The 13,360-nt window shown below is 42.1% G+C and overlaps 1 protein-coding gene and 1 long non-coding RNA gene across 4 annotated transcripts in view; one reads left to right on the top strand and one right to left on the bottom strand.

The window, feature by feature from the left end:
* Positions 1–8,966, bottom strand: part of CRPPA (CDP-L-ribitol pyrophosphorylase A) — a 133,871-nt gene extending 124,905 nt beyond the window's left edge. For 2 of the 3 annotated variants that reach the window (XM_076331398.1, XM_076331397.1), the window contains exons 1-2: positions 8,800–8,966; positions 1,519–1,798 (exon numbers count right to left, since the gene is read on the bottom strand). In XM_076331398.1, the coding sequence (XP_076187513.1) occupies positions 1,519–1,798; positions 8,800–8,966 (447 nt within the window). The remainder of the gene's footprint in view (positions 1–1,518; positions 1,799–8,799) is intronic. The other variant, XM_076331399.1, reaches the window with a different exon arrangement.
* Positions 8,967–9,609: 643 nt separating this feature from the next.
* LOC143157507 (uncharacterized) lies at positions 9,610–13,357 on the top strand. Its single transcript, XR_012994807.1, has 2 exons — positions 9,610–9,716; positions 13,103–13,357. It is a non-coding gene; the product is annotated as an uncharacterized LOC143157507 (long non-coding RNA).
* The last annotated feature ends 3 nt before the right edge of the window (positions 13,358–13,360 follow it).

The following is a 13,360-nucleotide window of genomic DNA, read 5'->3' as shown; positions in this document are numbered from 1 at the left end:
AGATGTGATATACTGTGACACGCAAAGACACCTAAACACCAACACATTCAGAAAACAGTTATTCTCATTTCAACCCAACATCAGTACAATTAACCCCATTCTTCTACTACTCTAAGAATCGCATTTAAAACAGATTTACAATGGGGATCTATTTTAAAGTCTTTGGCAGAGAATCAATTCTGGAATGCTATTTTGTGCTATATGAGAAAGGTCAAAAACCTTGTTAAAATTCTAACAGAATTTAAGTTTTAATGACTGGAAACTTATGTTCTTTATCACTGAAAACTATAGAGCGGAGTTTCTATTTTATTGCTGTTTCTTATTAAGCCAATCTACAAAAGTATAGGCCTACTATAGTAAGAAGCTCAATAGGTTTAGATTTCTAACATAATGTTCTGAGAGACCTTATATAATTTAATTTTCATAATAAATATTTTAACAAGTCATACATTCCCCTTCTACACTATGAGCTTTCAAAAAAAGGTGGAGGAGCGCTAAGGAAATACCACAATTCATTCTTTGGACTCTTTATTCCACTGTCAAAGTTGCAAATCATCTATCAATTAGCTTCTCTCTTACCTGACTTCCTGAAAAGACAAACAGTGGTAGATTTTCCTAGCTTTCTAATATCCAAACAATCTGCTGTCACTAATGACTTCTACCTCAAATTGTCTCCTTAAAGTAGGGGAGCATTCTACTATCTTATTAACGGAGAACTGAAGTACAAGGTAAAGAGAGCAAATTGTACAAACAAGCCTGCAGCTAAGTCGTGATTTCTTACATCTCTGTCTTAGCCAGCCAGTTTATCCACCAGTTCCTCTTGTTGCTAGTGCATGCCTTTAATAACTACCATTCTACTTGCATAACACAACTTCTACCAACTCCTCCCCTCCACATATCACTTACTTTCTCAGAAATCTTTCCGGTTCCTATGAATATTCCCAGTCCTCAGATGCAGTGACGACCAGGAGGATCTCCAACCTACAGTTGGAGGCTTCCCGCTTCCCCCTTTTCCCCAGCAGTTTGCAATGCTTACAGATTCTAGAAAAATTTAGCATTAATACAGATATACCTCTCTTACCACTTATTTAGGATTTGCATATAAGTTTGAGATGAAAACACAAAGTTTGTGAGTCAACCAATGCAGTACTCTTTGGCTACTATTAGTAATCACTAACTGAACCACTCTAGCATTAGGTGAGAATCCTGCATGGAAAAAAGGTAAACTTTCATTATGTAATCTACCTTTCAACTAACAAATTGCTGATTAATTCAAACTCTTACTATAGTCTCTATGGCAATAATTATTCCCCGTAGCAAATAACGCCTGCGGCATTTAAAAATGTCTCCCTACCCCATCCGACCTCTCTGCATAATAGGGATTCTGAATTTGTTCTACTTAAAAATCAACATAATACATTAATATAATTGCTAGAAAAATCCTCATTTTTCCAATCATGATTTTACACTGTACAATACAAAGAACACTGCAGAGTTGCATTGCTGTATAGTACATACCCCATGTTCTTTAGCAGCCATAACCACTTTTGAAAGAATATCTTCTTCAACAAATGGCCTCACAGCATCATGGATAATCACTACTTCTGGTTTCTGGAGCAGATGGTTGGAAAATTCATTCTCTGCAAATACTTTCAGTCCATTGAAGATTGACCGGTGACGAGTTATTCCACCTTTTACTATCATAACTCTTTTGTGGCCATATTTTTCAATGATAGACTTCATTGTTTCAATATTTTCAGGAGAGACCACCACAATAATGTCAGATATCCAACTTATCCTAGAAGAAACAGTACAAAGAGAGAAAGCAGACATGAATGACTAAATAAAAGTAGAGATATCTCCTTGAAACAAAAATCCATATCAAAAGAAATTCAAGATGGCTAAATAAAGCATCTCTCAATATACTCAGGTCCGTGGTTTTTGTGTGTGTATTAGCACTCCACCCCTAGAGAGCTACATGAGAGGATCTCTACCAATACATGGATGTCAACCAAAGTAACTGGAATTCTGGGAAGGGACTTGCTTCCAACAACCGGTTTGCAGAGGGGAAAAAAGCACACCTTCTGACAACCCTTTGAAAAGCTTTCAAAACATTTCTTACTCCAGCCTCATTCCTAGCTTCAAATGTAACTTCTAAATCAATCAACTACAGTCTGTTATTTTGGCTTTCTCTAAACTCAGCCTCCAATAAATTGGTAAATCCTGGGACTTGGAATACTCCATGTTCTACTGTGCAGTACACTGTGTGCAAGTGAATAAGAAGATCAAGAAGAACTCTGAAACAAAGACCACTATCAAGACAGGCATGAGCAGTAATTGACAAATTGCTAATGAATCAAAACTGACACTTGAATATTGACAAGAAACATTATACTGGTAGTTTGCAAAAAATACATATATATACACACACACACAAAGGCTTCTGTTCTAGGAAGCTAGCAAAATGTAAAAACATAGCTATGCTAGGTAAAATTACCATAAATATGAAAAGCATATTTTTAGAGAACTTCAAGCTTCTACTGTTGGTATCAGCCTAGCTCTACAAGTGAGGGGTGGTGTGGGGGGAGAATGACCCACAACCCACAAGATGAAAGCCAGTCATAACTGAAGTTAGGCTGACTTGTGTCAAAGGACCTAGGAATACAAATTATAGTTGCATGTGGCATACCGTACTTCAAAATAACGGAAACACCATAATTCAAATTCAGCTATTTGAGTTACTTATTTCCTAAATGCTATGTAGAGAGCATAAACAAGGATTTAAAATTCTTTTATTTCCTTTCTGTGTCTCCAAAGATGACAGGAGGGTTTTTTAGCATGACAGACAAGAAACTCATCAGATCAGCAATGATTACAAAAACAATTTACTATTTACTATAGTAAAGTTACTCATGTGTAGCCTACACATCCAACTAGGAAGGGAGACAAGTAAGATATATTCTCTCAACTAAAACTAGTAGAGGTATTGAAACTAATTTTGCAGACACAAGACAGACTAAGGTATTAAATACTTCCAGTCAGAAAAATAAGAGTAAGGAATTTACAGTTCAGAAATATACAGACTCAAGGTATTGGTTTCTGCAATAGCACATGAGAAGGCATTGCCTAGGAGCTATCCTTACTCCAAAAGCAGTCATCTGTGATACAAATCACTCCCCTAGAACTATGTGACACAACAGAGCATCTTCCACCTTCCGTATGGTTTTTCTGTAATTAATAGAACTCCATGGAAAATCATTTCAATAAATTTTAAAATAACTATTAAAAATAAAATAAATGGAAGCTATGGTATAAATGGTAGCTATTAGCTACTAAAGCTATTAGCATTATTCAAAAGAAAAATATTTGTCCTTATGTTCATTTTACTATTAACAAAGGCAGAAAATACAGCCAAACCAACATATTCTCAGCATTTTTTTAAGTATTGAAGTTGTTCAAATCTAAAATCTGAAGTCATATGGTTTCAAGTTTCATTTCAACTTGTCACTCACCACAGGTTCATCAAAAGGTTTTCAAATCTCTCAAATGAGTTCTGGCATTGTCTTACATTTAGCCACAAAACTTAGCACCTCTGCATGAATTCAACTCAGAACTAGAGCAAACTAATTGGATTCATCTCAGTTCTTCTTTTGAATATTGAGGGTCAGTCATTTAAATAAAGCAAAATTCAGGAAGAGCTATTTCACAGTAAAGGAGAATAAGAGCTCTGCAGAACTCTTTACAGAAAGACTATAGCCTTACACAGTTCCCAGAAACAGTGGACAGTCTGCACATTCACCAGTGACTGCGTAAGAAGAGCACTGACATTTCCCATTCTGGAGCCAAATTAAACAGATTATGAGGCAACTGGGTAGTATGCAGCATCTTCTGAGAAGAAGGGAAGAGAACAGAAGTACTGGCCAGCCTATGATAAATCTCTGCACAGGGAGGGTGGAATGGCTTAAGGCCTCCAGTGGTACAATACACCAAAAAGTGACAGGATGCGGTCACAGCTCCACCCTGTGTCTGGATAAACACATTTATAAACTTGAGTATGTCCTCCTTAAACTCGTTCTGGACTAATGTTCTATAATTTGAGCTGGGATTTAGAGATGCAACCTATTCATATAAGAGTATAAAGGTATCATCTAGATTGATTAGGTACAAGAACAGCTTAGGCTTTGAAGCCTAACATGTCCCACCAAAACTCATGAAAACTACTAATTCAGTAGAGTATGCTACAAATTTTCAAGAATGAGAACTGTGCACCACACAGGTGCTTACTCTTTTAAAGACCTGTTCATGGAAATGTTGCAAAGTGTTTTAATGAAGTAGAAAGATATCAGTATACCCTCAATCTGGCAGTAAATAGATTTTTTTTTCCCCTCCCTCAATTTGTCACACCCTTTTCTTCAGAAAGATTTCATACTAAAATAGGAAGAAGCTCAGGACCTGCTCAAAATCAGTTTAAAAATAACTTTCCATTTTATAACCGTAATATTAGATCAAGATAACGCAAGCTTCAGAAAGAATCAGCACAAGGCGTGAAAAAGATCAGAATACTGTACCCCAATGTGCTTTAACAAGCACTAAATACAGAACTCTAGTGCTTCCATACAACATAGGCTGTAGTTCTAAAGTGGAAAATCAGGTCTGATCAAATGAAACAAAAGTAACAACCCCAGTTATAATCACTTTACAACTGCCTTGGGAGGACCTCAGTATCAGTAGGAGGAGAACAATGAGGCAGAAAAGGACTATATGTTTGTTTCCTGCGACTGTCCTTCTGGTCATCACCTACAGACAGACCTAGCAGAAAACAGTACTGTTTCATTAAATTTCAAACAAAAGTACATACACTTATATTAGCTGAGCTAGAACTCAAAGTAAAGGAGCTCATTAGCTCAGCAACAGATTAAGCTATTACATGGCTTCACAACACAGACTGCAGAGGAAATTAAATAACCAATGAGTTATGCTCTGAGACTGTATCACCTAAATGGCATGCTCAGGTACAGATGTGACTGAGGTTTAACCTTCTATCAGTTCACTCACATACAAACCAGCGCTGAGCCTGAAATCTGACATAAGGCTTAAATAATCACACTCAGTTTCTTGCAACTCTTACTCAGACCAGTAGTAACAACCTATTTAACATATAACCTACTGAAATCAGCAGTTGTATCAGGAAAACAAGGCCAGAACCAGGCAGTCACTGCTGAGATGGCTCTAGTAGTGTGAGATACGATCTTTCACTGCCACAGAAACTCTTCAGAGGTACAAGATAAATCATATTACTTTTGCTGATCTTATTATTCAAGCGCCAAATAAGAAAAAGAACTGTCAAGTTCTTTTGTCATTCACAAAATGCATTTGCAGAATGCAAGCATAACCTCCTTTTGCTCTCTAACAGCTTTGTTATGACTGTTGATATATGAAAAAAAATATATGAATACATATGTATCTTTTACAGTACAAAAATGGAAGCAGGGAGCTTTTAAGTCTGAAAAGTTTCACAGGTACATTAAGGACATTTTGAACATCTCATGTACAAAAGCCATCCATTTTTTCCTGAAAGAAAGTGTTCCTTATTAGTCAGACAAGATAACAAAGATACCTCCATAAAGCTAAAACAATTGGATTGTTTGCTATGATTATTTTTAGCTCACAAGCAATTTCAAGAACAAGCTAATAACTGGACAAAAAGAACCATCACAATAGATACATTTAACAAAACTGTAATTGTGTGACCTGTAGAGCCAGTGAACATGCATCAGCCAATGGGGGAAAATACTTGGCAAATAAACTACACAAGACACTTCCGAAGAAGCGATTCTTTGGAAGCTTCCCCCAGGTTATGTTTTTTTGATATCAGGCCACCTGTTTTAAGAGACTGCATTACAGTAAACAAAGTAAACAAAGCTGTCTGAAGCCTTTATGGAAAATTTTTATTCTGCCAGTAAACATATTAATTCTGCTTTCCTCTTTCATAACTTCTCACTGTACTTTGAACAACTGGTGAAAGATGAGCACAGCAAGAACAGCAGCAGCTTATTTGTTCCACAACGATTTTAAAATCAACCTTTACCTTAGCCTGTTTTCCTCTTATAGCTTTAGTAAAATGTGTGTGCATGTGCACACGGAGCTGAGATTCCTCCCTGTCTCAGAAAAGGAACTGGAAAGGTTCTATTCTAAACAAACATACACAAAAGAATTTAAAATGAAGGAAGAACCCTACTAGTTTGTACAGAAGCAAAAAGGAGGAATGCTGTTCTAGTTCTGTTGAACTTAATGCAAAAGCCTTGCAAAGTTCAACAAAAGCAGAAACAAATGCAATGGGAAAACCAGACATTGAAGTTGTCTAAACACACTTTAATTTTACCCTCAAGGTAGGACCTGACCTTCCTATCAGTACCACTGTACTGGGAATAAAAAACCAATAATTTCTCCTCACCTTCTCTTCCTAAGGGCATCATCTTTATTATTGGCAGGCGAACGTTCTACATGCTGTCATCCTATGCAACAGGATGCACTGCTTATTCATTCATGTCTGCTCTTGTCTTGTCCGCCAGTTTTTCCACATCAATATTTAAGATTCTCAGTGCTTTCAGCTGAACAGTGTAAAAATCTTTTTCTCCTGATTTTTAAAAAGCACATGCAAAGCAGCTGCAAATTCTCGATTTCCTCATCTATTTCTGTCTATATGTGGCTACATTTTTTCTAGATTAAAAAAGCTCAAAAATAGCTGCAGTTGCTGAGATAACCAGTTCAATAGAAGTTATTACAGGCTAATGAGTCAATGATTCATTCAATTACAGCAGATAAACAATAAACAGCAGAAGATAGTATCAAGCTAAACACAGAAAATCTGCTACTTCTGGGTGACATTATGTGACAAACTGCAGTTCCTCAATGTTACATTTTTGCGCGTACATTCGCACAAAGTAAGAACAAGGTACCTCCTTTGCAGTTTCAGAGTCAAAAGTAAAAGCGTTGAGATGAAAATGAAGGCCATTCCAAGCTTTAGAGTACATCTGTTCCCAACTCCCCACAAACGTACATACCAGCCAACACTCCAATTCAGCGCAGAGATGGCAGAAAGCTCTGCCTGTGAGAGCACTGGCACCAGTTATTGCACTCCTAAAGTTAAGCAAAAGCAGTAGGTTGTTACTCTCACAACCAACTTGGGATCACGCGCCTGGTTGGACTGTACAATTAGAATTCAACCTTCTAATTTTTTGCAGCTTTAGGACATAAATGTAATACTCTTGCTCAAAGAACTATAATTCTCCCAGAGCTTACTGGCAGCAAAAATGAAAGATTTTTTTTTTAATGAATAATGCTTTCTTTTACTATGAATATAATTTCCTTCCCAAACCTCACTCTGTTCTCTTTTCCAGGTCTCCAATACACTGAGTGAGGATATTATTCATCTCTGTAGATTCCCATGACATTTTGGCAGAAATTACAGCTGTGACAAGCTTTGGATTGGAGGTTTTGCTTACTGATGTATTTAGCTTTGTGACTGGCTGCTGTTGAAAATTAAATAAAGAAAACAAGCAATATTTCTTTCATAAAGTAATAAGTGACCTGAGGGAAGCCTCTCTGGGTGGGAATGGAAGAAGAGTCCCAATTTTGATGTTATACAAGTTTCCATGAGTTAAGAACTTTGGGAGATGTTGGCAGTTCCATTTCTTTTCACCACCTTCCACTCCTCCCCATTTATTCTCTCTAAAATCTAAAGGTTTGTTTTTCTACAAGTTACTGCAAAACATCCAGAATACATCTGACACTCCACTCCTACCTGCAGTGTTTCAAGTGACACTAGATACAAGACTTACATTATGTTAACATTTTACAATAATATATTAACTGTCAGTCACATGCCTAGAACTTAACAGTTTTATGAAAAGGAAAAATCTGACTGCTAAGATATCCCATTACTTAAATTCTCCGCTCCAACGTAAACAAAGAAAAGTTACACGTGCAGCCTCATGCTATGCGAGCTATCAGCTTCTAGCCCAGTAACTGTATCTTAAACAAAGCCAAGGAGGTATTTAAGCTTCCTGCTGAGGCAGGGCATTCCACCATGGACTATAATGGTGAAGCATAATGCAGCACTGTAGACCACTGAGTTCACCCAACTATGAAGACTGGATTTTTTTTTCGAGGCCTCCAGACACTATTAAGACCATCTCCAATGGTTATGGCAGAATAGATCTTTTTTCAAGGCCTCTGGATAGTAGTATGACTGCCTCCGATGGCTATGGTAGGCTTGTAGCTCACCAAACCAGCCACTGCAGCTACAGAAACCCTCGAGCTTCGAGGCAGAAGGCCTCAAACAGATCTCCGGCAGCACTGGAAAGCGACACGGCTTCAAGGCATCGGCAGCGCTGGGGAGAGAGGAGAGCCGCCGGGGACGGCGGTGACAAGGCCAGGCTGGGACAGGGGAGAGCGCCCAGCTCTCACCCGGTACCTCTCCCCAGGTGAGCCTGCCCAGTCACAGCCCAGAGCACCCCCGGTCTGCACCAGGCCTACATGGTCCCAATGTCACTTATTACACATTTTGACTGGGCGGGGAGGGAAGGAGATCCCACCGAAACGCAAAACCAAGCCCTCCGAGGGGCGGCCACGCCGGGGGCGCCCAGGGCCTGAGGCGAGGGCGGCGGGTGGCTGCCAGCGGCTTGCTGGGGACTGGGGGCACGACGAGGGCCGGCAAGAGCCGGCGGCCGGGCCTCAAGCGCGGGAGGAAGGCCCGCAGGGCGCGGAAGGGGAGCCGAGCGGCGCCCGCCTCGTTACCTCTCCATCGCCCGCACCGCGTAGCTGACGAGCGGCCTCCCTTGCACGGCGCAGAACTGCTTGGGGGTGGCGCCACCCAGGCGCTCCCCGCTCCCGCCCGCCGGCAGCACAGCCGCCACCGGCGTAACGGCGGGCCTGGCGTCGCGGCTCCCGCCGCTGGGCTCCATCTGCGCGGGGCGCCGTAGCCGCTCCGCTCCTCACCCTCCCCCCAGCAGTAAGAACGGGGCCAGGACAGCGCAACCGCCCGCCCGCGTGTTTTATCTGCCCGCGACGTCCGCAATCCAAAGAATCCAGCGCCCGCCCGCTCGCCTGCCCCCAGCGGGGACCGGGCCCTACTCCTCGCCCACCCCGCGCTACGCGAGGCCCCGCAGAGGCGTGCGGGCCCAGGCGCGGCCGGGCAAGCCCCGCGGCGTACGCCTAGACCCCGGAGGGGGCGGGAGAAGAAGGAGGCGCCCACCCGCCCGGGGCACCCCAGCAGGGAGACAGCAGACACACGATAGCACAAGCAGCGTACAGCAGCCATTGGCCCTTTAAATGCCCGGCTCGCGGGTGATTGCCCACAGCGCATGCGCGGCCGCGCCGGGGTGCTCCCACCTGCGCCGAGCCGGGGTGGGTGGTGCCGGCCGCGGGGAGCGCGCGCGGCGGAGGGGCCGTTAGGCGCTGCGTCCGCGCGGGGCGGGGCGGGGCGTCCTGCTGCGGGGGCGGCGGGAGGGCCGCCGCCTGTGCCGCCGCCTGTGCCGCCGCCTGTGCCGCCGCCGCCGCCGCCGCGGGGCGCCGCCCCGCCCTGTCCCCCCCTCCCGCTGGGAGAGGCGGGGAGCCGCTGCCTCTGCCTGGCCCGTCTGGCGCCCCGCTGATCGGGGCGGGGTGCCCAGTCTCAGTGAGGAAATAAATAGCTCGTGGTTGGAGCCGAGGGGAAGGTGGGTCGAACCGCGGCCCTGTGTCTTCACGGCAGCCCCGGCCGTGAGAGGACTGCTTCTCCACAGGCTGGCTGGGGACTCCTGCCGAAGTCTGGTGTATGTTGCCCTTAATCCTAGGAGGGAGAGGTTGAAATAGCAGCAGTCAATTCACTGGGAGAAGCTGGGATGTTCCAGCTCATCTTACGGTGTTACTGTAGGCAGTAGCTGAGACGGGTTGATGAGAATATTGCCAGGGCCGATACCCATTAGGCGGCAGAGGAGGCTTGCTAAGCATGGCATCAGGTCACACATTTGTCATCAGCAAAATAGGTCTTGGGTTGATATGTCTGGCTTTGGAGTACATCTGTAACTTGAGTGTATTTAAATACTATTGCTACACTCTGTCCTCAGCTGAAAGTTTTGGACATCTCGCTGTAAAGATAGTCTTGCAAATCTGAAAGAACTGTTGTGCGCTTGTTGCTGCTTATCAGGGAGCAGTGAGGGCCAGCCACTCCAAACGGGAAGGGGAGCCTGGAGCAGAGCATGGTATCGAAGGCAGATGAGAACAGTAGCCTCACCAACAAGGAACCAGGATGCTAAGCATGAGTCAGGGTCAGGATCGGGCCCTCGGGGTCAGGCATAGTCCAGTGATCACCCGGCAAGGTCTCAGTGAGGCGGCAGGTCCCAGGGCAAGCCAGGAAATGGAGCCAGTGGGTACGGGTCAAGGTCAGGGAGGCACCAGACCAGGTGCAGACATAGGGGGCCACAATAAAGGCTCTGCTTAAAAGTAACTCCCAAGGGAAAAGGAGGAAAGGAGGGTCAGGCCCTTGCTTCTAGCTTTCTTCATAACAGCTCTTATTAGTGGAAGAGCTGCCTTTGGACTTGGCAAGATAAACTCTGTAACTTGGCCAACTAAACTTCTTGAAGGTGGATGCACTCAGGGCCCTAACACTATCCTCTTTGACATTATTTTTAGGAAAAAATCAGTGTCTTATATGCAGGCTGTCCTAAAATGACCAGAGGCTTTAGAGTCTGCAGGAATTTTTGATCTATTCTTTATATCTTTGAGAAGCTAACTTATTTACAGCTTTTCAGGTTTCTCTTAGTTGTGTTAAGAGGAACCCAAGTAGAACACACATGGAGACTTTTCTGAGGAGTAGGTCTGATCGAAAAAGCACAGAAGGAAGTTTATTATGTCCCAGCTGGGCTGCTTTGCCAGTGCCAGCTGTGGACTGAGGTAGAATGATCATATGGGATCGCAGAGGCATCATTAGTAGGAGTCTTAGAATAGGAGTATAGTGACCCCTGCTATCAAAGGCAGAGTTCACAGATATCCTTGATATCTGCAATAGCAGGAAAGTCCAGGAAAATTGGATAGTACAGTGGAGAACATAGACACTTTACATGCAGAGGTGTCTTGATAGTTAAGACAATTAACAGAAATCACATCAGCTCGTACCATGCAGTGAAACATGAGGGGGACTGGCGGCAAACAAAGGAAAACATTTTAGATACAAACATACAGATGTGCTTTCTAGATAATGATGTCTCCAAAAGCTTCTGTAAAGAACAAATGTATTATCATGGGCATTGAACGAAACGGGCATGTAAAAAAGAGGAAAGAATATGAGTTACACAGCTTGCTGAAAAACTTCTGGAATGGAGACCCTTTTCACCAGTGAAAGCATTAGCTAGAAGTTCAACTGCTTTCTTCCTACAAGTGTTGGTCTCATTGTCTTCAAGACTGTTTATCATGTGGGATTTTTTTTAGAAGAGCCATTGGCTCAGAAACTCTGTTTACCTGTTTCTGTTCCTTTTCAGTAGGTCTTACATTTTCTTTTCTTGGAAAGTATTTCTCTACACCTAATTCCTGACTGATGACATATATTTGTCTGTTGTCTCTTTTCAGGACTTCCAACTTTGCCCTGAGTCTTCCCCTCTGTGCATATTGCCATCCATTCAGCATCACTTTGTTATCAAATGCCCAAAATGAATTTTTCTTCTTAAGGTAGGCACCTCCAGCATCCACAATCATCTTGGATCACATAGGTTACATTATTCCAACTTTTTCTTGCAGCAGTTCTATACAAACACGTTCATGGCAGGTTGTTCTGCAACATTCCCACTCTCTCCTTTTTTTCAGTGTAACAAACATTCTGAATTCCTGTCTCAGGTCTTCATACTTCCATTAATAAAGAGCACAGACATTAATCTAGTCAACTGTAGCTGATTTTCCAGACTTTTTTCTTGTTCGCATTAATAATAATGGATCAAAATAAGGTCTTTTTAGTTCCCATGGCTCCTCCCACTGTACATGGGTTCTGAGGAGTAGGTAAGTAGGACGTTCCCAACCACAAACACAACCTTCAGAACTATTTTCCCCTTCCTTCTTGACATTATGATTTTGCACTTCTTCCCCTACTCCAACAGTCTGTTGTGCCTAGTACCTTCTTTCTTGCCCAGCCAGTGTTTCCCACTTCATTTCTTTCACGCGTATTAATTTCTTCTGTGAAGGATAAAAAGGCAAGAGAGATTGAGGGAAGAGGATCACATGCCAAACTGGTTCCATTCTTGTTCTGAATCCCATTTTCCTTGTTATGCTAGGTGGACGAGGCTTGATCTGTCCAGAAGAAATTCTATTTGATAATAACTTTGATGGATACAGACTTCAGTGTCATGAAATATGTTGTATATTTATGGTGAGATTTGATGATCCAGCCAAACAGCACTTTGAAGCTGCTTTTGGCTGCACGTGAACATCAGATGCTTCAGAAGTTTTCATGCTTTCCACCGTCCCTATGGAGTCAAAAGATTCTTGTCCTGTGTTGACAGCACCTGTTAGTTCTTCAAGAAGCCCTTCAGTATAGATTCTTGGAGTCTTGGTTAGTCTGCGCTTGTTACTGCTATTTCTCCTTTCATTTTCTGTTTTCTTAGACAATGACGCGGAAGGAAGAGCATATTCAACATCATTATCAATTTATGCTGTGTCTTAGCATGAGTTAAGAAAATTGGGATTTTCAGGTTTACATTTTTTTAATATTCATTTGATAGTAACATGCAATGAAACACAGTGGCATTTTGTGAATACGTAATTCGCTTCAGTTCCATTCCATTTTGCATTTTTTGTTGAATCAATCAAATAATTTGGTTATTGTGCATATATGTGCATGCTCCTATATAAACATTTGAAGTGGGGTAAAAAGTAAATTCAGACATATTGGGAGAACAATTTTACATGGTTTTTAATTGGATAAAGAGGGATAGAGGCAACATTTTTGCCTCAAAGCAAGTAAAGAGCAGGCTAATCCATCATTTCTGTGCAGGGGTATAACATCTGAAACCACAGTAGTAGTTTGCAATTATGCAGTAAATATGCCAATCATATGTTTTTTTCTTTTTTATTGAAGGAAGAAGATATGTACAAATTGGAATCAAATTACAGAAGTGAAATTCACCTGGAAATTTAACTGCTGGGAAAAAAAATTCATCTGTTTCTATGACTGAAACTCATAATAGTGTTTCCAGAGAGCATTAAGTTATTGGAGTGGTAGAAATCGTACTGAAAAGTTTTTGTGAAAATTGAGTAAAAGAGTAAAATTTCTTAATTTAAAATTGTGATTGAGTGTTCTGTAGATGTGGTATAAATAAACTGAGAAATTGTCTGT

This window comes from Aptenodytes patagonicus, chromosome 2 (assembly GCF_965638725.1).
Source record: "Aptenodytes patagonicus chromosome 2, bAptPat1.pri.cur, whole genome shotgun sequence".
Lineage (NCBI taxonomy): Eukaryota > Metazoa > Chordata > Aves > Sphenisciformes > Spheniscidae > Aptenodytes > Aptenodytes patagonicus.
Note: the sequence above shows the minus strand (reverse complement) of the source record. Positions and strands in the feature narration are given on the sequence as shown.